This window comes from Pseudochaenichthys georgianus, chromosome 1 (genome assembly GCF_902827115.2).
Source record: "Pseudochaenichthys georgianus chromosome 1, fPseGeo1.2, whole genome shotgun sequence".
NCBI lineage: Eukaryota > Metazoa > Chordata > Actinopteri > Perciformes > Channichthyidae > Pseudochaenichthys > Pseudochaenichthys georgianus.
Genome location: NC_047503.1, coordinates 30,433,526 through 30,459,346, shown reverse-complemented (window position 1 = coordinate 30,459,346; position 25,821 = coordinate 30,433,526). Strand labels below are relative to the sequence as shown.

The 25,821-nt window shown below is 38.0% G+C and overlaps 3 protein-coding genes across 7 annotated transcripts; all 3 read left to right on the top strand.

The window, feature by feature from the left end:
* Positions 1-595: 595 nt before the first annotated feature.
* Positions 596-12,651, top strand: gga3a (golgi associated, gamma adaptin ear containing, ARF binding protein 3a). 5 transcript variants are annotated; one of them, XM_034083053.1, is made up of 18 exons: positions 596-663; positions 1,217-1,301; positions 1,438-1,513; positions 1,604-1,702; positions 1,794-1,917; positions 2,075-2,178; positions 2,858-2,938; positions 3,085-3,222; positions 3,863-3,944; positions 5,239-5,364; positions 6,553-6,759; positions 6,850-6,923; positions 7,273-7,685; positions 8,964-9,211; positions 10,101-10,270; positions 10,458-10,568; positions 10,934-11,002; positions 11,451-12,651. In XM_034083053.1, the coding sequence occupies exons 1-18, from the start codon at positions 627-629 to the stop codon at positions 11,454-11,456; spliced, it is 2,250 nt and encodes a 749-aa protein (XP_033938944.1). In that variant the 5' UTR covers positions 596-626; the 3' UTR covers positions 11,457-12,651. The 5 variants fall into 5 exon arrangements, with proteins under 5 accessions (XP_033938944.1, XP_033938935.1, XP_033938927.1 ...); XM_034083044.1 differs by having other exon boundaries at positions 11,447-12,651; XM_034083036.1 differs by having other exon boundaries at positions 10,934-11,065.
* A 1,239-nt stretch (positions 12,652-13,890) lies between these two features.
* Positions 13,891-16,668, top strand: sumo2a (small ubiquitin like modifier 2a). The gene is made up of 4 exons (XM_034092522.2): positions 13,891-13,993; positions 14,893-15,024; positions 15,535-15,606; positions 16,182-16,668. Exons 1-4 carry the CDS (start codon positions 13,973-13,975, stop codon positions 16,245-16,247), a joined length of 291 nt encoding a protein of 96 aa, XP_033948413.1. The 5' UTR covers positions 13,891-13,972; the 3' UTR covers positions 16,248-16,668.
* Positions 16,669-17,554: 886 nt separating this feature from the next.
* jpt1a (Jupiter microtubule associated homolog 1a) lies at positions 17,555-25,659 on the top strand. Its single transcript, XM_034083004.2, has 5 exons — positions 17,555-17,761; positions 19,366-19,508; positions 23,502-23,593; positions 23,769-23,796; positions 24,141-25,659. The coding sequence occupies exons 1-5, from the start codon at positions 17,706-17,708 to the stop codon at positions 24,272-24,274; spliced, it is 453 nt and encodes a 150-aa protein (XP_033938895.1). The 5' UTR covers positions 17,555-17,705; the 3' UTR covers positions 24,275-25,659.
* Positions 25,660-25,821: the final 162 nt, after the last annotated feature.

Below are 25,821 nucleotides of genomic sequence, written 5' to 3'. Positions count from 1 at the left end.
TTGTACTTCTACCGACTACAATTCAGAGGTAAATCGTCTACTTTTACTCCACTACTTAGTTACTTTGCCGATTGCAAGTTTACCAGCTTTGATAAACACATGTATGCATCAATAATTATAATCAAAACGTATAATATAACCTACCATTCTAAAATGGCTGAATTTGCATAATGAGTACTTTTACTTTTGGTACTTAATTAGTATATTTCGATGCTAATACTTTTATACTTTTACTTAGTTAACATTTTTAATGCAGGTATTTTACTTGTAACAAAGTATTCATACACTGTGGTACTTCTACTTTTACAATATCTGAGTACTTCTCCTACCTCTGCTATTATATTATTAGGCTACGTATTAAATCTCTACTCTATCCAGACTAATGAGAAAAAAGTATTTAGACGTTGAAATCAAACACAAAATAAACGATAATTTGTGAAGCAGTTTGGTAAAATGTATTACCAATGTGCATGTTATTGTGTGTTCGTGAAAAGAACAATATGATATTGTCGTAAAAAAAACATTATTATTAACCTGAACGAAATTCTTGCAATTACTTACCCATTTGTCCGACGCGACATGAAGGCAGCGCGAGTCACGCGTTGTTTGCCTCACAGAGAGCAAACATGGCGGAGGATGGAGAATCGCTGGAGTCCTGGCTTAGTAAGTACACTGTTAAACTCTTATTTAATCTCGTTTATTCACATAGAGATGTGCACTCGTGTACTGTGCTTCCGCTGGTGTCCGACACAGTAGTTTGACTCACATGACATCGCTGAAACTCAAGAGTATCGTGCTAATTCGTCTGTGTTGTCAGAAAGTGGCTAACACACTGCTGGTAGTACCTGATGGATGTAGCTAGCCAAACTCAGCTTGGATGTTTGCTTTATACTGCTGGATTTGTAGTCGGTATGTTGTAATGCTGGCACAAATTAAGTTATTATGCTGGTGACCCACACACGGCTTTGCATTTGCTTACGTAGGGCTGTTGTAAACACCTCCAGGCTTTAGCTTATCTAAGTGCAAACAGGTCTTTCAACAATGTATGTAATAATACCAGAACACGGTGGATAAAAAACAGTCTGGGTTGCTTATTGAGCGAGTTTAATTTTGTATCACAAAGCTCCTGCCTGTGTTGTGAACCTATAGATAGATACACATATTGCTAATGTACTGTAAGAGCATGAGAGATCATATTATTTTATTTTTTCCCCAGATAAAGCCACCGGCCCTTCCAACAGACAGGAAGACTGGGAGTTTATAATGGGATTCTGTGACCAAATCAATAAGGAACTGGAAGGGTATGGTCATTAACCAATCACAATCTCCCCCCTAATGTGGAGTCACGTCCATCTAATGTTGCTAATATGCGTTAGCAACAGTTAGTGCAGACTTGAAGTGGTTTGTATTAATGAGTTTTTGTTCTTCATTTTATAGCCCTCAAATATCCGTTAGACTGCTGGCTCACAAGATTCAGTCGCCTCAGGAATGGGAGGCGATACAAGCATTAACGGTCTGTAGTAAAATAACTTCACTTGAATTCAAAAACAAACTCTTCATAGTGGAGAAAATATATTTATCTCTGGTCGTTTTTCTTTTCTAGGTTCTCGAGGCTTGTATGAAAAACTGCGGGAGACGTTTTCACAATGAAGTTGGGAAATTTAGATTTTTAAATGAATTAATTAAGGTGGTTTCACCCAAAGTAAGTATCATAGATGTCAATGTAATGGTGATATGTTTTCTTGAACTGAAGTTTGGTGTCATTCTAAAGCTGTGAATTTATCATATTTCAGTATCTAGGAGATAAAGTATCAGAGAGAGTGAAGACAAAAGTGATCGAGATGCTGTACAGTTGGACCCTGTCTCTACCAGATGAAACAAAGGTCTTTGAAGCGTATGAAATGCTGAAGTCACAGGGTGAGACTCTTTTTAAATTGTTAAAATATGCTGGTGAGGATTTGGACACAATATGTTTGCATAACAGTGACATCCAAAAATAATACACCCTGCTTTGATATTTCGAAACTGTCATTTGTAGTGTAAAGTATGTGTTTGTTGTCATATTTACTTTTAGGTATTGTCTTAACTGACCCAGAAATCCCTCTCGATGCTACATTAATACCGTCTCCTTCTCCACGACCCAAGAATCCTGTGTTTGATGACGAGACGAAGAGCAAGGTAAGAGTTATTATTTTGGGATGTGAACACTACAACTCGCTCACTGTTCATGACTCTCTCTTGTTTTATCTATTTTATAGATGCATAGTTTTAATGCAGTGTTTATTGGCCCAGTGTAGATAATGTTCCTCTGTAGTTGAAGGTTCAAGGCGCCTGCATATTTTTGCCGTATCTCTAAAATCATCAGTAATGCAAAATAGTTTGACATTTTTGGAAAGACCATTTTATGAGAAATGTAATCCTTAAAAAATGTGCGTAATCTACCAGCAAACTTTCATAGCGATATACTTTCATGTTTTGTTCATTTTTTTATGAGAGTTGTTATGCCAGGAATTTCTCACAAAATACTGTCCACTGAGAGGCTTTAAAGGATCAAAAGTTGTTTCTTTATTGACTTCTATAGCTTGTTTTATTACTTATTGAAGATTGTGGCTTTCCACAGAAAAAAAGATACATCATATTTAATGTGTATACACAACACTAGACACGAGCTCATGTTTTTCTTATTGCTCTAATACCTCACTGGTTACGTCACAGCGAAACAGGTCACGACTTAATGTTGACTGCAGTTGATTTATGAGTTAATTTTGTTTTTTCAGATCTGAGAGGTTGTATGGCTTTGCTGTTCGTGTCTGGACAAACTGTGGGAAATGAGTTTTGAGGGTTTTTTTCTCTGCAGAGATTAGCTGAGCTGCTGAAGAGCAAAAAACCTGAGGATCTGCAAGAGGCCAATCGGCTCATCAAGAACATGGTTAAGGAGGTGTGTCAGTGTCAAATGAAATGGTTAAAAATTGCTGTTTTTAATTCATTTTCTGAGGTTTTCTTATGGAAAAGTTGGAATCTAATGTCAGACACATTTAATGAGTGCTATTAACAAGTGCACCTCAATTTTGCTCCTTTCCCCAGGACGAAGTCAGAACACAGAAAGTGACGAAGCAGAAAGGCACACTGGAAGCCGTAAATACCAGCGTCAAACTCCTTAACGAGATGCTCGCTCACTTCAGCCCAAACGACTCCACGGACGGAGACAAGGAGCTCATTAGGGTTTGTTAAAAAATGACCCTTTAGAAACATGTAAAAACTTGGCTGTGCAGCCCCAAAGCAGTCCAAAGGTATTTAGTGCTACTACATTTAAACTTGTAGCAGTAAATAAAAACGGCATCATTCTGAGACTCTTCGTTAAAAGTGGGTAGGTAACATTGAAGAAGTCAGCAAGAATAAGCTTTTTTTTAATTATCTAACCAAAGCCCAGCCTAGTGTTGTCTTTCATTAAAAGTAGCTGGCAGCATTGGTGCAAAAGTTGCTTAATCTAGTGTAATAGTGGACAGTGTGGTGCCAGAGCTACCATATTGTTCACTTCTTTTTTATATTGATTGCTGTCGGTATGTTAAGAGTGATTTAACAGATAAAAACATTAAATAAATTAATATTAACCAATCTAGCTTGAATTGCCAGAGTTGTTTAAGAATGATTCAAGTGAATACATGTAAAATATAAAGTAAACTGCCCTAAGTAATTAAACATATATAATACATTTTCATAGTAAATAATAACACACTAAATAAAGTCTTAGTTGACATATTTTATTTAAGAGAAACACTTTTCTTTTCATATCCTAAGACACAGCAGTTTCTGAAATGAGATTCAAGGTATGAATATACTGTGATTTCTAATTCTCTCCTAGGAGCTGTATGCTGATTGCGACAAGCTCAGGCAAACCGTGTTTCAGCTCGCTACTGAGACGGAAGATAATGACAGCAGCTTGGGTAAGAAATCCTGTCATTTTGCCCGTAGAGCAGGGGTGGGGAACCTTTTTACTCTCAAGGGCCATTTCAATTTTTTCAACATCCTCCGAGGGCTGTACAAATGATTGACCTCTGCTTAAAAATACTAAAATCACAGCCCATTAATTTCACCTTTCTTTCATGCTGTGCAAAGAAAAAGCAACCTCTTAATCCAGATATCTTACCATGACTCGTGCATGCATGCACGCACGTGCACGGTTGTAGCATGACCACCAAAATAGAAAGATATGGACACAAGATGTGCACAAATGTATTTAGTTTCCTATCCATGTGAACATGATTTAAGTGTGGGGGGGGGACCCAACCTCCTCTAGGGGAGTCCAGGGGCATGCTCCCCAGGGAAGATTTTTTATATTGAAGTTAAAAGCATCAATCTGGTGCACTTTGAGAGCAAAATGAAGAGATCTATGGATACATCTCTCAACACCCATATGAAACAGACATTAAGCAGATTTTCTTTTTCTTTATGGATATTTTACAAATCACTCTCCTTTCAAACTGTATTCTTGTTTATTAATAACAACTTTTTTTTACTGTCATATAGTATTTTATACCCGTTTACTTTATTCTCTTATTGTTTTATAACTATAATGATCATATAAAGATGTGCCTCTACCTCACTGGATGGAGAAAAAGCTTCTTATATTCGTTAGCTAACCAGATGCTAATAATAACAAGTTATTGACTTGATGTACAGATCGCCACTGGGCTTACAACTAAAGATACAGACACGCAAAAACTGCAGCATGTGTACAGCTCCTTATGGGTACTGCAATTTTTGGAAGTGCCCGACGTTCTGGTGCTCTCCGTCAGAACTGCACCCCTGTCAGACGAGACATATACCAAGTGATGACAGTTAGGCTCGTGTTGTGTTCAAGGACGCTGACCTTGGCCAGGAAAAACAGGTACTCGCTTGTTTCATTTTTTTGCGGTCTAGATTTCTTTAATTTTTTTATTTTTTGCGTGTGTTTATAAATTAATACTATACCATATTTGGCATACCAAATGGTCTCGCGGGCCGTATATGGCCCGGGGGCCGGAGGTTCCCCACCCCTGCCGTAGAGAGTCTGATGAACTGCTCTCGCGATCCTAATTTAAGTTTGAAAGGTTTGATTAAGGAATGATCATGCGGATGTAAGGCCAAAATCCTGTCAGACCAGAACGGCCACTCGTCATTTTGCTCACACTGATTCTTCATTTAGGAAACACTGTGGATTTGTTTAAATAATTGTTTATCGGTTTATGCTCTTCTCAGGAGACATCCTGCAGGCCAGTGATGACCTCTCACATGTCATGAATTCCTATAAGAGGATTGTGGATGGACAGATCATCAATGGAGAGACCGCAGAAGCACAACAAACACAATTATCAGTCAGACAAGGTACATTTAATTAGTCTTACTCTTTGTATGTTTACAGCATTATAACAAGCCTTTGGCCATTCCCTTTCTGGCATTTCTTAAGAGAAGCTTCTAGTATATGTGTTTTACAACTGATTAATGATCAATAGGTGTTCATGTAAATGATTAAAGCAAATGGTGAGACAAACATGGCATAGACCATGTTTGAAAATATATTGCCTATTATCGTTTGTCAAACCAGAGTGTCAACTAAGTACAGTTCATGTAAAAACTTTATTTTTTTAATGCGTCTGTTGAAGTGAACAATTCATGGTTCGATAATTATGTATCTAGGAATCGTTATAGATGTCCTACTGAATGAGCACAATATGAAATCACTCAGCTCTAAGATGGAAGAAAGCTACAAATGAAATTGGTGATATTTATGTTCCCTTTAGAATGTTTGATATTTAGCAGATTGATTTTAAGTCTTTCAGAATTTCAAATTAGTTTATATTAAGCTAGTTGAATAGAAATGAATGTTAAATAGAAATCGCATATTGTGGTAACCGTTTTCTCAGTAAGTAAGGTTGAAATAGTTACTTGTAAGAAACTGTGCAAATAAAATCCATTGTTCTCTATGAGAGTTTTTCATAGCTGAGTCTGTTATTATGCTGACAATGAGAGCATTGTTCAGGAAACAAACATGTATTTTTTACTTTTTAAAGTAAAAATGTAGCATACACACTTTTTGAAGTCAGTTGGATCGGAAAAAAAGGATCTCAACCCTCGCTAAAGAAAAATGCCCGAAATAAATCTGCATGTCTAAATAACTTGAGGGATGAGGGATACATGTTGTTAGTTTACATACTGTATGTCAGAATCTGAATCCTTAGTTTGTCCTGCAACGGGGAAATGTAATGTATTCCATAGCATATTAGTTAAAAAGAGTAGAGTTACATATTACGTTAAAAAAAGTAGGCACACGTTATTAATAATAAAAACACAATAAGTAAACGGATAAGTTCACCATGGTAAAACAAAAGTGTGTGTGTGTGTGTACCAGATGGGTGGACACACACAATATTGCTTTTTATTTTTGAATTATTATTTAAAAGGATGCATGGCAACGCGAGGCTCAGCATCTCAAATTGGCGATGATCTACCTTAAATTGACTACATCTTTGTTTTCTTCTCACTCCCCATGTTTTGTCTACCTGACATCCTCAGGTGGCACGAACCAGTCGGAGATTCTGATTGACCTGTTGGGTCTGGACACACACAGCGTCTCTCTACCAGAGCAGCACCCCCCCACGTCCTCTCTCTCTCTTCCGGCCTACCTGCTGTGTGGGTCTGCTGCTACAGACCCTCAGTCCCCCAGGCCCAGTGCCCCCTCTGCAGCCCTCTCTCTGCTGGATGAAGAGCTACTATCTTTGGGTAACGTGCAATATCATGTTTTTTCTACATGGCAGCATTAGACATTAACTGTTTAGATTCACAAATAACCTTTTTTGTGTTCATTTACAGGCCTGAATGATCCCGCTCCTGTTCCAAGTAAATCAACGCAAGTAAACCTGGGGAATGATTTGTCCTTTTTACAGGTATTTAAACTAATTGCAATAATTTGGACTAATGTTGACTTATTCTTTATTAGGATCCCCATTAGCACTAGCATGAGCATTGGCTATTGTGTCCTCACACACACACAAAACATACATAAAACAAAAACAAAACTGCTCATAATGTCATGCTATTTACAGTGCTATATGAAGTGAAAACTAAAATGGTCATCCAATTGTAGCTATCATAAGAAAAATACAAAGAGTTGTACATAATAATACATACATACCCACAGGCACAGTTCAATTTGACTAGCAACCTTTTGAAATGTACTTTCGACTATTATCTTAATGGTAATAGCAGTGTTTTTTTTATTGCTGTGTTTTCCAGGATTCCAGTCAAGATGTGGATTTCTTTGACACCACTTTGCCTTCCAATCCTTCGTTCTCTACATCTTCACTTTATCCAGACGCTCTTTCTGTGACCGTTGCAGGAATCTCAGCCAAGTCTTCTACAAAAGCCTCTGCCTTAAGCTTCCCTGGTGCTGTTTTCTCCACTCCTCCTGTTTCTACGGCATCTGTCTCAACAACATCAATCATATTCCCACAGCCTCTCAGCTCAGGGTTGACCACCACAGCACCGGCTGCTGCTCTTCCTCAGTCCTTCATCATGGCCCCGCCTGCTTCCTGCGACACTACTGTCTCTCCACAATGGGACTCCACTGGAGCGTCCCACACCACTTCAACTTCTCTTATTAACAATCTGCAAGACTTTGGCTTTCTGGATCTGGGCAGTCCTAAAATGTGAGTAATGCGTTTGTCATGAGGAAAAACTAGGGTGGAAATGGTTAAAAACATGATTTACAAATAAGCAAAAGTAAGAAACAGTAGACACATTTGTAGAGTTTGAAGTTTGATCACATGCAATTAAATACAGTTCAGTGCAAATTCTGAAGATACATGTTTAAATTCTGCAAGGGTCAGGGCAAGGGTGTGGCCCCCCATCCTTATCTATTGATTTAACAGTTTAACTGCGCTTGGGACATATCCTTTGTTGTTGACATATTTTATGTTGTGGCAGTCTGAATGGTCTTCCTGTGAAAACATAGGTCAGCAGCAATCTGTCTATATGTCACTCATAATATATTGGATGCTGCTGGATTATATTTAGTCTGATGCCTGCATGGGGGTCTACATTTTAAAGGCATTTTTTTGTCTATTGAGATGCTCAACAGTTTGACATTTCAACTGCTTTCAATCATAAGTTTCCAAAAGGCAGAGTGATTGGCAGGACTCCATTGCCTCCACTAAATAAGCAGTATTGTAAAAATGGCTGAGAGCAGATAGTAAATTCAGAAACAGGTTTATTGCCAGGTAGGTTCGCACATACTAGGAATTTGACTTGATGTCATGGTGCATACATAAAATGTAAAAAAACAAGAAATCTAATATTAAACACAAAATATTTTACACCGAATAAATAGCAATAAAATAAAAATAAAGCAGAAATTTACATGGAAATAGAATGCTATGAATGAATTTTTGCATATAAACTATGAAATGTGAAGTCAGAATATGTGCAGAAAGGAGTATGACATTGTGTGCATTAATGTAATGCATATAGTCTATGATGTGGCAGAGCAGAGGTAAAGTGTCAGTGGGGGGGCCGGGCCTTGTTTAAGAGGCCGGTAGCAGAGGGGAAGAAACTGTTCAGGTGGCGAGAAGTTCTGGTCCCGATGGAGCGCAGAGGGGAGGGGGGCGAACAGTTTGTGTCCAGGGTGGGAGGGGTCGGCCACTATCTTCCCTGCCCTCCTCAGGGTCCTGGAGGCGTGCAGGTCGTGGAGGGATGGCAGATTGCAGCCGATCACCTTCTCTGCAGAGCGGAGAATTGTGAAAGCTTTGAAGAATACTGTTGAGCGTTTAAGTGCCATTGTGTTCAAAACAATGTGTTTTCCATTTGAGTAAAATCAAATGTTTTTGCATTCCACCAATGTCTAAAAAACCAATGTTTGTCTGACAGTATATGTTGAGGCATTATGGGACCTGTAATATCTTTGACAAAGACTTGAATTATCCACACAGCACATCGGGGATGATGGACGTTGGCAGCTCTCTGGTCAGGAGCGAGGATCTGCTCGTTCCTGCTCTCCCCTCTTCCAGTCTCTCCAGCACGTCCCTCATAGAAGTGATGCAAGGAGGGTCCATTCCCCCCCCGGCCAAGAGTCAGGCAGATGACAGCCCTCTGTTACGCTCGCTGTCCCCCGTCCTCCCTCTGAGCCAAGAGGTGTCCCTGGCCAATGTCTTTGTCCCTTTGGAGGCCATCAAGCCAAGTGAGTACCATATAATAAGCGTGTTTGTTTTTGTGTGTGTGCCAGTGGATTTTGATGTTCTTCAGCACAATACTTAGGATAAGGCTGACGGACAAACGTTTCAGAGGAAATTGCTTTTTCAGCCGTGTGTGTTTGTTTGTTTGTGTGTGTGTGTGGAAAAAAAACAACTCAGATGTGTTGGGGTCTATTATATCTGAAAATTACATTTTCACTGAAATGGCCAAATAGTTTTCACAATGTTTCAGAGGTAGAGAGAGAATAAGGTTTGCATTGGACAGGGCAGACATACTTCAGTGCACATTTTATTTCCTTGGCGAAAAAAACAAATGTGAATCTGTCCGCAGATTGTAGTGTTCAAACAGGTGGACCGCCCAGTCGTACATTTGCAATAGGCTTTACAATCTTTAAAGCTGTATAAAAATGCATTACTGGGGTACCAAAATACTTATTGGAATTGGTTGTTAGTCTTAAAGGAACATCTTTGGCCGGTCTCCCAGACCTGATAGAATACCCTGTGGAGAGGGTAAAGACATTGAAAAGGCTTGAAGGAGAAGTTCATATGAATATAGTAGAGGTAATTTGATAAACTCTGAATATCAGAAAAAAGGCAATAGAAAGTAAAAACCCTCTGCTTTTTGAGAACATTTGATGGATGGAAAATTGAGCTGTAGCCAATAATGCCCCTTGGTGATGACATTGGCAACTTTGTGAAACTAGAAAACATGTTCATTAGGGTCTGAAAGCATTTATTATATCAGGTGCAAAATGAAAGACCTGCGTCAGAACCTACCTTTAGTGAGATGGTAAATATTGGAGCTTGTTTATTTATAAAGACTCTAAGCTTGGTACAATTGTTGTAATAATCACATTTTGTGTGCTGTTTTTTTAGGTCAAATGTGTCCCGTTACAGCATATGACAAAAGCGGGGTCCGTGTTCTGCTGCATTTCGCCACTGACAGTCCAGCAGGTAGACCTGATGTACTGGTGATGGTGGCCTCCATGCTTAACACCGCCCCTCTGCCAGTGAGGAACATTGCTCTGCAGGCTGCTGTACCCAAGGTAAACCATTCTGTGCCTCTGTGATAAAAATGTTTCTGCATATTAAGCTACGCTGTGTGCATTTATATATAAAAAATTCACATTGGCAGATGTTAGACTCATAAACTCAATATTTGACGTAAAATGAAATTATTGTGGGTGGCTACATCTTTCTCATGAATATGGAAATCTTTTCTGCTACCACCAGACGATGAAAGTGAGACTGCAATCACCCTCAGGGACAGAGCTGGCTTCTTTTAACCCGATCCTTCCACCTGCTGCCATCACTCAGGTCATGCTGCTTGCAAATCCTCTCAAGGTAAATCTTAGCCTGGAGCTATTTGTATGTTTTATACTTATTTCAAAGAACACTGTCTTACTTCAGAAGGGTCTCGATCTATCACATTGAGATAGACGAGGCAACGTGTTAACACTGCAGGAACAGAAGTCACAGGTGGCTGCTGAGTAGAGTGCGACACCTAGTGGTGAAATTCGGTATTCCGGTCTGGTCCGGTGTTAGGCTTGATATCATACTTTTACCATTTTATAACAGTCTTACATGCCAAACAGTATACTGGGGATATAAAGACCACTGACATTAACTCTGCACTTGCTCTTGTGTGCTCCAGCAAGCAAACAAAACCTGCAAAGCTAAGTGTGTCCACGTGTGTGTGTGTTTTGCAGGAAAAGGTTCGGATGAGATACAAACTGACATTCACGCTGGGAGAGCAGCCACACTCAGAAGTGGGGGAGGTGAATGAGTTTCCACCGGCTGACAGATGGGGGGCTCTATAACTCGGCCTACCGACACTACAGGTTTTTTAGCAATTTAGTTTGTCAGTGCAGCTCAAAGGTCAAGAGAAGGGCGGTATTGGAAAATTGTTTTTAGGGAGAATTGGAGAAATACAACATATAACTGCAAAGTTCAATGGACCTTGAAAGAGATATTTCGCTTGGGATGGCCCACTGAAGTAGCCAGGCCTGTAGCATACACATATATCCAACTAAAACGCGACAACATGGCCAGAGGTAGTTGATGTGGTGCAGTAACAAATGTTTTGGAGCAGTTAAACATGGAGGATGTTTAATTGTGAAAAACATTGATAAGGTAAATATTGCTAAACTTTATCCTTTAGGATTTTACATGTATTAATATACTTTTCTTTCTCTCATTAAATGTTCCTACTTCCCTGCCAGACAGTCTTGATATATAGCAAAAGCACATGTTGAAGGATATTGTGAACCAGGATAATACGAACATGTGATCACAACCTGCATTACACATGATTTGCTTCTGTCTGTGTATGATAACATGGTTTCACGCTGGAGACATTGGACTGAAGCAGACAAGAGCGCCTCTGTTGCTAAATGAGAAGCCCTCCCTGATTGACTCATTAGGAATTGTTCATCTTGGTTGACTTTCTTCAATATGCCTCACAGTAACTACTGAATACTTTTACTTGTCTTCTGAGGTCTATACTAACTCCTAGCTTAGACTTGTTTTGTTTTTTTGTCTTTGAGTATTTATTGACATGAATGTATTATTTATTTTAGTTTGGGAGGAAATTGTCAAATCTGTTACTCTCCTGTACGGTATTGCAATTGACAGCTGTATTCCTTCTGCATACACATCTTATGAAGAACACTTTCAGTATTGCAGTATGAAAGGCACAGATCAGTAGTGGGCTATCTAAAGAGGCTCTGATGTTACCAAATATTCAGACAAAATATGTTACAGAAGGAATTACGTAACTTGTTACATGTCAAGGCTGTCCAGTCTGGATAGCATTTTAATATAAGAATGTATTTTTTCAATTGGCAAGCTTGTGCCAGACACATTAGCCCCTTTTACCTATTGGGTGCAACAAGAGATAATAGGAAGAGGGATCAATTATATACTTTAAGTGGACAAGCTTTAGGAAGTGCTGACCAATTAACAAATCAATTGCTGGAGACAAACAAATATTGCTTGACATTAACTGAGTGCTCTGCAAAGCTTCGCCCTTGCTTCTGCTGTTAGACCATAGTGGAAACCAAACTAAAGAGCTGGGGTATTTGCTCTTGGTCAACTGTAAATGTTTAGCTTTTGTGGGGGTTTCCTATATCAAACTAGGAATATATTTCTATATTTACGTAAGCGATGAGAAAAATACTGTGTATCAATAGTTAAACCTTGATGGTTAATTAAAGCATTGTGGTTACCATGTGTTCATCAAAAACTGTGACTCCTTTATTTTTGTGAGTTTGGGGATTTTAGTGCTAGACAGGAGAGTCTGCATATTTCTTATACAACGATTTATTTGTTTTTTATTGTCATAATGAACTTGTCATGGCATATTTTTTGAAAAACGTTCTGTGCATGGGAAAATAAAGAATGAAATAGATATGTTTGTATTAAATTATCATGTATTTTTGTGTAATTTTTCAGTGTCCACATTTTATTTTTTTCGTTTATTTGAAAATGTATTTAAAAATGGTTGTAAACCCAAAATAAGTGTGAAGTTAAAAGGACCTGATTACAAAACAATTACTTGCTTTCATTGTGTTGCTTGTTTTAATTGTGTGCAGGGACGAATATTAATGCAGTAGCTAATTTCCCATAATGTTGTTGAGGTGTATTTTTACTTATATAATACTTTAACTATTACAGGTAAAAAATTAAAAAAAGATCTACATGTAGCAGAATGATCACTGTCATTATTATATTCTTTATCAAAATCCTGGATTGGTATTGATGATGCATTAACATCTGCAATGTTGACATTATTGCTGGTCAAGTTTTAGCTAATTGTCAGTATTTCATTACTTGTTGGTATTTGGTCATATTAGTCTTGTTATTAGTGCGAATGCTGTTTACAGCATTCCACTATAGTACTTCAAATCTTTATTAGTGCGAATGCTGTTTACAGCATTCCACTATCGTGCTTCAAATCTTTATTCTTCCCCTTAAACTTATTTCAGCCAATACTTTGGCTCTCCATCACTTCAGCTTATTTTCAGCTACAGAAACCATTCAAATATTAAACTATTCAGCCTGTTCAAGAATCGATGGGAAACCTTCAACTTTTTGTACATTACATTACTTTCATATTTTATACATTATTGGTGACGTATGGTTTTAGTCGAAAAGTTTGCAGTCAAAATATTCTGCTGCTTTCCCAAGCCTTTTTACTTTCTTTTTTCATCTTAATACAAATGCATTCACTACTACTTACATCTGATATTTAACTCCTTCAGCCTATTTTCAGCTGTAGAAATCATTCAAATATTACATTATTCAGCTATTTCAGGACATCAAGGATGAGCTTTTTCTGCATTTGTTTAGCTAAAAGCAGCTACCATTCAGCTAATAACATATTCAGCTTTTTCTGCATTTTCAGCTAAATTCAGCAATAAATGTTCACAGTTTACAGCATTCGCACGCATTTTCTGCAGGAAATGCATTTTCTAGTTTTAAATGTAAATCTGAGAAGCAACAAATAACTATGTCCATCAAATCAATTTAATTCAAAGCAGTGGGATATACTTTTATTCCTATTTAAATTCTGTCTAGATTTGAACACAGGGTCCATGCAGAGGAATTACATCTTTAATACATTACATTAAAAGTGCGCTCAGTTGTTTTGGCTGTGCGTACCAACCCAAGCAAAGTGGCGCGCCGGACAAACAGCGCAGCCGCAGAATAAAAGGCGCAGGCAGACAGACTCAGCAACAGCAGAAGCCATGGCAGACGAAAAACCTAAGGTGAGGAGCGGATTTTCTACCGGCTTTTATTTACAGCAATCCATATGCCATAGTTGTAGGCCGTTCACTGAAATGCCACATATGAGGCGAATTTGTCGCATAATTAAAGCACAAACCAGAGCAACCGCGTTAGCTAGCAGCTAGCTAGCAAGCGGGCGAAGTTAGCATAATAGGCTAACATGGCTAATGTGCCTGAGACTCAGGCTGTTCGAAATGTAAAATAGTTGCCAGAGCTTTTTAATACAATGTAACCAATACATCTTAAATGCCACTTGTGATATAGTCACTACATGCTCAGGTAACCTTTGCAAGAACCGAAGAAAAGTGAGTAACGTTGGGGAGCAGTGCACAGCAGCACCGGGCCTAAATCAATTGTTTGATACAAACCGTTAACTATCAGCGGGTCTCGTATGAAATGATCATAATCATCACCAGCAAGCCCCCGAGTGTGTCCGGATTAGAGGGTTGTTAATACGTGTAATATGTTATTTACTTCTCTGACTATTCCATTAAGCATTGTTATACATTGTAGGCCATTAAAAATGGCCATACAATTTACTTGTTTAATGCTAATGCTAAATGCTAACATTGAAGTTGTAATGTTGCTCCTTTTTCAGTGCTAGCTAATCCCCAGTCAAGTCAAAGCTAATGTAATTTAAACTGTGGTACAAATGTAAATCACACACATAATAGGATAACTTTATATATACATTTGGCTCAATTAATTGAGGTACATAATGTACATCAATCTTAAATAGTGTCTGACCAGGGGGGGAAATGTTTTGGTTAGGGGGTCTCATTGCACATGTTGGAGTCCACAGTTGACAAAGCATCTTGTAATTTCCTTAAATCACTTCAATCAACCTAACGTTAAACTTCTGTTTCTGTTTTTTTTTTAGGAGGGAGTGAAGACTGAGAACAATGAGCACATCAACCTGAAGGTGGCAGGGCAGGATGGCTCAGTGGTGCAATTCAAGATCAAAAGGCACACTCCTCTCAGCAAACTGATGAAAGCTTATTGTGAACGGCAGGTGAGACTACAACACAATTACTACAACTCCTCAAAATGTGTCATGTTTAACTTTGCATTGCTGGTAGCGTGAATGGTGGTTTTAAACTGGAGACCAAGGACAAGAGAACATAATTGCTTGTGTTTTTTTTCTTTCATTAATGGTAATGCTCATAACAAGTATTCACTAGACTCCATTGTTCTCAAATGTGCATATCAGTTTATTGTAACTCATATTTCTATTGTCTTAATTAATTAAATTGAATACAAAAATGATGTAAACAAAACATTGCAAAGTCAATTCTGTTATTGCATTTATTGGAATTTGCGGGTTTGGCTTGCACATTTTTCTATATTTGTTGCATAAACGTGTAACAACAATGAAAGTGGGGCTCTCAAAGAACTAAGACATGATAGCTTTGCAACATTAACTTTCATTTTGCAGCTCATGGTCTGCACTTAAGTCACTAGGGTGCCCATAATGTTTCCTTTCAATATTTTAAACATAACATTTATCTTTCTGTCCACATAGGGGCTGTCAATGAGGCAGATACGATTTCGATTCGACGGTCAGCCCATCAATGAAACGGACACACCCTCGCAGGTAAGGTTTCACTGCTTTTCACCCTACTAACTCACAGTACTGCTACTTTAGACATTTTCTGACTGTTTTCTTTGTTATAGCTATTCTTTCCAGTAAATAAATAAGTATTTCAAGAAAAGCATGTGGTGAGGCAACAGGATTTAAAAGGTCTAAAGGTCCTTCTGAAAACCAAATAACATCATTCTTAAATGCAGAATACAAAAGTAAACCAAGTCCTCTCTGAACACCTGCTGTAAAGCTACTTTTTATAGTGAGACTGTCCTGAGAGTTTTCCTACTTTTGCGGCATCCCTTTCCAAGCATATGTAATGTGTTACAGTTCAGATAAACAAGATCAGAGTCGAAAAAAATAAAACAAACTGAGTTGACAGCAGCACTAACACAGCAGCTGTCATGTTTGAGCTACTTCTGTCAAATGCTTTAATAAGGCATTAATGTGTCAAGTATGTAATACTCACGAAATATATTGTTCCATGCTAAGTCAGTTAAGTAGAAGCACTTGAATTATTTGTTTTTTTTGTCTTTTGATTTGAATACTTACAGACTATTAACTGACATTTGAACCTTGTCTTGCAGCTAGAAATGGAGGATGAAGATACGATTGATGTGTTCCAACAGCAAACCGGTGGCTTTTCTCTTTAAAGACTGTTTCCTACAAACATCCCTACCTCCCCTTTTCATCCCTGAACATCTTTGTTATGCCCAATCTTCAAATCTTCAACTCTTCATGACCAGTGTTGATACCATCCAGTGGAATACATTTACAAAATGCTCCAAGGCAGCGGCACAGTTAATAGATTCATCCATAAAATCATTCTTATGTTAACATGTCTGAACTTTGCAGTGAGATTAATGTGCTGCAGATAAAAGCTTGCAATGTTGTTTTTATTTCTGGAGGTTTTAAAGAAAACTCCTTGGTCCTTTTTTGTTTTTATACTTATGTCATTGAGTTTCTGATTCAGGTGGCATTTAATTATGTTGTCAATTAAAGCCTGCAGTTAAAATTCACATCTGTTGTTATGAAAATGTGTTATTGGAATAAATTGAGTTTTTTTTTAAACAAGTGTCACTGTTTTTTTTATGGATATGTTTAAGCACCTTTTTACATATGGAATGCAAATGATCAGTAACCATTAACCGCTTTACCAGAGATTGTGTAAAAGTGTAATGTTCAGGGTCAAACTAAGGTAGTTTTTAATGTTGTCATATGTAGTATAGGGGGTGAAGTTTGATTATTGTTTTCTACTTTTACTATAATACAGTAAGCCCTGCAAGTCAGCACTTGTTAACTGCAAACAGGCCTGTCAAAGTGTCAGTGCCTGTTATTTATCACTCCTGCGAAATAAAACTGAGCCAGAAAGGAGGACCTGCTTCCAATGAAGAGTGTAATCCCATGGTAGTTATCAATAATCCTTGTGTGGTAAATGAGTATACTTTTTTTGTTCCCCAGACAGGAGAATAATCCAAAAGTATGCCTTTGTTTAATTAATTTACCCGGATCCAATCATAGAGTAGTTTATCACATGTTGGTGGTACGTAGGCTGAAGATTAGAAATGCCATTTAAACACAGTAACTTCTGTGTCGAAATGCCATTTAAACACTAACTTCTGTGTCAAACCAAATATCAAACCCATGGATTATTTTACTGCATCCCTAGTACCAAACATAGGGTACCAAAGCATCTTTGGATATACTAAGAAGAATCAACCAGAAATGAGCACCGACAGACCGGATACGCGATGTGTTTGCATTCAAAATACGTCACTTCACAAAAGTACGGGATAGTAGAGAAATAGCTATCAATCTCCAATGATGCACTGCGTAATTAAATGCATTACACATTTGATATGATGATAAACAAATCCCCCTAACCTTTTATTTAATAGGCCAATATGTTTTATTCTGAAAATTGGAGCGGAAGTGAACCACCTCCTTCTGGTCACTTGGACACTGGTGCTCTCAGACTGGAAGCAGGGTGATTATTTGGAACCACTGGCTAGGATAGACAATGATGAGGCGGTGAAGTGCAGCTAATGAAAGTGTAATTCGCGTGTATCTTTTCAGATTTATACATATTTAACGACTCCTAGTGCAACATAATGACGACGACGAAAATATATCAAGGGATGGAGCCTGGTTCTAAAAGCAGTTCCAGGTAAAAGACGACGTTCAGACAGTTACCCGTTAGCCAACATGATGCCAACAAGTCCAGCATCCTCTGACGTTATCATCAACGCTAACATGGGTTAACCTCAAAAGGAAGACTTTTAATTTCCCGAACCCTTCCTGTAATTATTGCTTTTCCAACGCGAAATGCTCGAAACTAAGCATGGGGCGGCGATGCTAGGAAAAATCTTAGTACCACACCTTCCCGTTGTGTCTGTCGGGATGGACCATTTTTTAACGTTAGCAACATAGCACACATGTGCCCTCTCTTTTGTAGAGAAGCTTCTTAGCTAGCTAGTGCAGACTAGGCAACGCTAACACGTTTGTTTAATGGACAGCTCAATTTAATAATGATATATTTCTATTTTACGTTTTTATTGTCTGAAAACTAAATATGTATGGGGTGTCATTCCGGTTGGGTGGGGCCCCCGTGGTTTTCATATCAGTGATCGAGGAGACCAGTGAAGTACAATAAGACATCTTTCAGGTTTCCCTGCATGTGGCCGCATTAAGGCGAGGGCCATGTTACAGCTGGCTACACCTGACAATAACCCGGCCACATGTATATTTTTCATCATAGAGATGTAGGGAAATTAATCCCACATCCGGTGATATCTCGAAGACGAAAAACTGTCAGGATAAATAAATGAACGATTGAGATTGTAGTGATTTATGAGGTTAAGAAGGTGCATTGTCAATCATATCTAGACAGTCACATTGTTAAAGGATACACTAGGCCAATGTTACAGTATGCAATTACTATTTTGTCTTACTTTTTACAATTATTTATTCAATTATCAATATTGATATAAATATAACGATGTGAACAGTAAAATTGCCACCTTAAAGTATATAGCCAATACTTAGTTGTCTTGTCTTAGTTTATCAGGCACACCAAGTTCAGGGGTATAATGCAATATTGCTGCATTTACCTAGTAAATATTTTCAAGGCTCTGGTTTGGGTGGTGTTGACTGTTGCATTATACTAATAAGTATTTTTTTTAAATATAATTATACCCTTGCTGATATAAATTGGTCTTACAAAGTATCCAAAACCGCTGCATTAATAATCACATTTCATTGTTCACATAATTCATATTTTCAGGGGAACAGCTGTAGCCCACATTCAAAACACACATAGACACATTATAGGAAATGCTTTTGTATTCCTTTAGTCACTTAAACTTCAATTTGAAACATTAATGACGTGTTTGATGTGACCTTTTTATTTTGGCAGGGACCAACTGGTCTTTCCTCGCCACTTGAGTCTGGCTGTCGAGACAAAGATACTCGACATCCACTCTGATGAGTTGAAACATCTGATAGACAGATTAAGTCATTACATTTTACCTAGGGTAGCAGGTTGTTAAGTTATGCTTAACAAAAATGTTAACCTTTGTTTATTGACACAAGTGTACAGGTGTAAACAAAAAAGTATTTCTCACTGATTAGTTCTGCACATCATTAGTCTAAACCACAGCAGCAGGTTCAAACATTTTACATTCATTTAGGATCTGGGAAAAGACTCTCCAGAACAATCAGCCAGTGTGATCCAGATTTCCGGAACAGTTCTGACCGTCTCTCTCTTTGCAGGATCTTGCGCCCTCCTGGCGGTGCCTCGAACATTTCACTTGGTCCAGATGGGGATAAGCCTCCCGTCCGGAAAAACAAGATGGCCTCCAGTGTTTTCGCTGAGCCAGAGGACCTCTATGCTAATCGGAGGAACAACCCACCAGGTACAATGTATCTCTTCTCTAAATATTAAAGCTTATTTAGTAATTTTCAGTTCCCCTTTTTATTTTGACGAGTTATCAAAACATTTACGGATGGTGTGACTAAAAAACTAAAGCAGAACACACACACCCAATGGCGATGACAAACAAAGTAGAGAATATTGTTTTGCCTTCAAAGGAGATACAAGGTGTTCTCAATCAGTAGATATTCAGTCAATGGTGTTTCTCCATTAATCCCAACATCTGTCTACGGCCATATTTACTAGGGCTGTGTGATGGCAAGAATAAAGAAACATCTTGAATCAGTTGTTGTGATTCAATAAATTACTGCAAGCAAGGCACTCATTTCATTTTTTTAAATCAAATGTAAATGTTTTAAAAAGAGTCAAAAGTAATGTCAAAGTAAAAATAAGGCCGCAACATGCATACAATCTGAGTTATAAAGGTTGACTTTTCTATGCACTCAGAACAGTGGGTACTGCCTATGTATTTATTGCTGTAAAATCCAACATCAAAGTATTACATGGAGGGGGCAGATATTTTTGCAAATGTAATTGTAAATGTAAGGGATACTTCTTCAGCAATGGAGAGTCAGGACTCAGAGAGACACGAGGAGAGTTGGAGCTTTGATGTCAAACAATGGTAGTTTATTGCAAGGATACGGCTGGAGAATTCATATCACAAGTCACAGCAGCAAAAGGTTCTGACTGCATGGGTGGGTTGTCATGTCAATTCTGATCAACCTATCTCTCGATAGCCCTTTTAACTAGTTTACAGAGAGTTAATGAGCATATTGGGGCAGGCGTAAACATCTGTGGAGCTTAGAAAGCCAGCGTTCCCACCGCCGTAAACCATTTCGTGACCGAGAGTTGAACTGGTTTATCAAGACAGCTGGAGCCTCCCATTCCTTAAGAGAGATAACAGAGCCAGGGTTTGGTCGTAAACGTCAACAGGCAATAAGGTTAAATATCTTAGGAATAAGGAAGAAATATTCTCTAACAGTAAAAGTATGTTTTTCTTCTAAGTCTTAAACTCCTACAGAGGATATTTAGTGAAACTCTACATGGTAACAGGCTGAACGCCTACTGAAGCTTCCTTACATTCCCCCTGACATTTCCTTCTTCCTCCTTACTTCCCTCGCAATACATTACATCAATGAGCTTTTGTCCTGACTGTAATTAAGTATTTTACGACTAGGATCATAGTTTTTCTTTTTTTAACCAACCAATTTCCTCAAACACAATACGAAACCTTCTAATATTGCTTTTATTTTCACTTTATAAACACATTCTCACACAAATGAGGCCTTCATCTACTGTTCAAACAAACGCTGTATGCGGAAAGTAGTGAACAAAAATATACCGTATTTTCCTGTAAAATAAATAAAAAAGGAATTGCTAATGTTAAAATCAGTATTTAAAAACAGATTTTAAGAACAGCACTTGGGTTAATGTACTTATTTACTTTTAACCTCCATTAACTTCACTGTTGACAATAAAAACAAAGTTCCTGCAGACCAGAACGTTTGATTTGAAACCAAAGTACAAGTCTGTCAGCAGGACCTACTTGAAAAATGTTGTGGGTCGATGGAATGACATTTAAAAAATGTCAAAAGGAGACATTTAAATGGTATGATCTGATCTACCAATTCAGTATACAAGTGTGACCCAGATGCATTTACAATAGAAAAATACAGTGTCAAGGGAATGGATCCCATCAAGAAATAAAGATGCATTATATTAATTCCAAATTCTCAGCTCATGAGAAAAATGTGCTGCAAAAACTATTTGACCTTTTGTGGGCAATACGCCTCAGTCCATTAAGCGGTGACGCAGTACTCAGTAGTTTATTGCGGGATAATCCTACATGCTGTGCGGATAAGAAAAATAGGTTAAAATGGATCTCCAAATATACTTGGGAGGCAATTAATATACTTCATTTAATTTCAAACCTTTATTTATACAGATAAAATCCCATTGAGATCATTGATCTCTTTTTCAAGGGAGACCTGCTCAAGTAGTTCCACATGAAACATAAAACATAAACAGAACAACAAAAGGACATCATACAGCATCATTTACATAGTTATCCACATAAACAGGTACCAATAGCTTCCGATTGAGTAGCATCCAACCGAGCTTTAAAAACATTTAGTGGCACCAGATTGTTCAGTTTCCTACTTAGGTGGTCCATGTGTGGTTTATATCAGGGAAACACTGACATTGGCTGGTCTTGTTTAGATAAGGACCGGAAATAAGCCTAGGATCAAAAACGAAGCCAAAACAGACATGAAGAAAAAGCAGCAGGAAAGGAAATTGAATTCTTTCTTTTTTTTTTCTTAGACCATGTGAGTTATTGTCAGAAACCCATTTCATAAGAAAGTGGAACCTCCAAAATTGAAAGGACAAAAAGACAATGGAGTACATGTAGGAGTAAATGTAGGAGAAACTTGCGTACGAGGAAATGTCCAGCATAATGTGGGTCATCCCATTAGGTCAGTGGATTGCATTTGTCCCTCAAACAATATCCCCAGTTGTGTTTTAATCGTTTCTGGGAAATACCTCATACCATGAAAGGCACTGCTCTTGCATTTCATTTTGACATTTGAAGGACATTTTAGTGGTTTTTGTTTACTCTTTTGAAAAGATTGTAGAAACAGCTTTATTTCCTGCGATCATTTGATAACCAAAACAAATGCCCTGCTAATGGAGCTTAAGCTTCAATGTAAATGTTGCATATTCACCAGCCATTAGAGCAGGGGTGTCCAAACTACGACCCGTACATTAAAGTACATGGAATCGGCCCTCAGCAAATTCTAAAAGTATAATGTAATACGGCCAACAAATGAAACTTGTGCTTGTGTTATATTGTACTTCTTAAATATATATGTACAAATATATGACACAGTAGTATTCATGTGTTAATAAGCCCACTTTTCAAATAAATTCAGTCAATTAAAGTTGGAAACATTTTCTAACAAATCTTAGTTGATACAAAAAACACCCAATAACTTATTTACCTAACAAGCTTGAAATATACCCTTCATATTTCCCCTTATTATAAGCAAACTGAGGGATGAGCTACCAACAAGATAAATGAAACCCTATGGAGAGCTGTGATATAGGCTGTTTTTTTCTGAAGGCATTTTCAAGTATCAAGCATAATTTACCTACATTTGATCAATTTTCCTGACGTATAACTTAACTTATGAGGCAATGTACATCTAGTGACTGGCCCAGCCCTTCGTATATTTTTCTGTATGTGGCACTCGGTGAAAAAAGTTTGGACACCCCTGCATTAGAGCAATGTATGATTTTTAGTTTGAGCTTGTCAGTCTTTGTGTTTGTCCTCATGGCAAGATGTGGATCTGGAAACCACTGCTGTAGTGGGAACTACATTGGAGAGAAAACAAGTTCTTTGCCAGGTGTTTATATGTTGTCACTGCAATAGTGTCCAACCATACAAGATGCAGTCACACAACTTTACAGATGATTTGAGAACAAATTTGAGTTTAGGTTCATACTGTAATTAATACTGTTATATTATTTTGGACAAAGTGTCTGTAATCAAACTAAAGCTGAAAGTGTCTGCTATCTGCAGCAGCAGACTCGCGCCACAGAGTAACAGGACTCACTCAAATTTCACTCATCATGAATTTGGTGCCATTTTTCCTAGATTGAATTTCAAACTCAATGTTCATAGGGAACCTGATAAAGTTTACCCTAACTCATTTAACAAAGTTCTTTGCCATAACATTTCAGGTGATACACTGCCCTTAGATCAGGAACATTGTAATTATTTTATGAGTAATATCAAATTAAAGGAAATGTTATATGCTCTAGTAACAACGCATTGTTTTGGGGGAAATGTATCATACAATGATCAGATCAGTACATTTGTCTGTGTAAAATAATTGAGAATGTATTACATTTAATGTTTGCACCTACTGTGTAATGGCATTTTAATCTGAGCAATCATGTGTCCTTGTTCTTCCAGGTGGGAAGCCCACAGGTGTGCTTTGTGGAGAACCGTCAGCCCCCCGGAGGAGAGGAGGGAACCAGGGCAGCAGCCCCTCCGCAGACAATCCCGTAAGATCATGCATGAGATCATGAGCTTTGGTAGTTAAAAATGAAGTGAAACCTTAGGGCAAGCAAACATATACGGAAGCAAAAGAAGAAGAATGTATATTTGTCTGTTTTCATCTTCCCTTATTGTCCCACAAAGGCCACTTGTGTATTAATTTCTGACTTTCTTTTTTTTTAGGATGGAGAAAATTATCAATTTGATTATGGTAAGCAACTATTATTTTCTGGTCACATCACACAGTTTTACCTCTGGTTTTATAGACTGTAAAACAGGGGTCCGATATTACATACAACATTTGGATAAATATCACAAATACAACATACGCATACATTGTTTATACCTGTCATGGAAATAGATGTTACAGTAGTGATAGTCAAATTCTATTTCTATGGTACCTGTACACATAGATACAGTCATTGCCTGTGCATAAACACATACATATAACCACACGCATACACATCTATGTTTGTGACAAGTCCATGGTGAATTTTCCACTGTTAATGTTTTGAATTGGAATAAATTGTCGCCTATTTCCCTGCATATGTTTAGACAACAGTGCCCCGGAGCCTGAAGCGGTTGCAGAACAGAAGGAAGAGAGTCCTCCAGCAGACGATACTGCCGGGGTAAATCCCTCTGGCCGTAGAAATCCCCCTGGCGGAAAGTCCAGCCTCATCCTAGGATAAATCCCTAATGACCCCCCCACCCCCCCGTACCCCCTTCATCTACTCATCTCTGAACTTGTCTCCATTTTAATTATTTATTTTTTAACAAGGAATACCGTCCCATTTGCCTGTACTGCAGTAATTGTTTCTGCTGTCCAACAGACACCAGTTACCTTCACACCCCCAAGTGCATTGTTTTGATACTTCTTTTATTAAGGTCGTTTTGTACTGTTTTTTATTGTTTGTTTGTTTTGACAGAAGCACTTTATGTATTTCTATGGACATGTTTCAAATAGTCTGCCTTTGCCCCTGTTACGCATTAGACATGGCAGACAGGGTACAAGGATCATATTTCTCTTATCAACAAATTATGAATTCATCTCCCCCTGATTATTTAAGACAGCATGAGCTGTACGTGATTATACAAGCAGTTTCCAGAACACAAGCAAATTCAAAAGCTGTCACTTTTGCACTGTGTTCAGCTTTGATCCATCTTGCATGCACGTCTAGTCTGTAAAGTATGAATGTGAGAAGAAACGTAACTGTGAAGATTTTTTATTGATTTAACCTGTTTGTTTTTCTGTGGAATAATTGTTGTATTGTTGTTGCATGAAGTTGGAATCTTTCTACTGATTATGTTATCATCCACTAAGGAGCCAAATAGGAGTCACATAAATTACTGTGATTGTGATCTGAAGGATGCAAACATTAGTCTTCAGATGAGTACTGTAGGTCCCATGTCAGGTAACTGAATTGGAATAAGCCCTTTTTATATTGTAGTCACTAGGCCTAGATAACTGTAACCCCAGTGCCGGTTTTGAGTGCCCCATGTTTTTATAGGTGATTTTACTCAACAACAAAGTGTGCCTGTTTTGTGTGTTAGGCTACAGCATCAAACAAGGTTGGGTTTCAAGATTAGCAGCCGACGTGCATCAACAAGGCCTAGTTTTTCCATTGTGGGTCGATGGAATGTTGTTGGTCATGAAGTGTTTCTTGTAAACCCATCCTAGATTTGAAAAGTGACCTTATGAAAGCTCTGCCTTTTTTCTATGTTCAACACTGCTTTTACTTTTGTCTATTATTCTTCTCAATGGAATTATAGAAAAAATCTTTTTATACATTTCATTGTCGCATTATTTAACCAAAATTCAAACTCCCTCCTGCTTCTGTCTTGTTGAGTCACGTGTGTGACTGCCGTATCAACCTGCCGTCATGGCAGACGACCTACATTTCAGGTACATGAAATGTAATTTCTGTGGTGTCTATTTTTAACGTCTGTTATGATGCAAGATATCTCTGTTTGCATCTTATATCAGTTCCTGTTGCTGGATGTAAGTCACTGCAGAAAATTGAAATTAAGAAATTGCACAAGTGTTAAAGAACATTAAATAACAATGTTGACCATGTTTTCTGTGTTTGTTGTACCTTTTTTTAAATGATTACAATGTAGAAATGATGGTTGTTTTACTGCAGATCTTTGTAGTGTTACCCTCCAGCTAAAATTTTATGAGCTAAAAAGATAAGGTTGACAGGGAAAAGTTGTCAATCATCCATAAAGGATAACCATT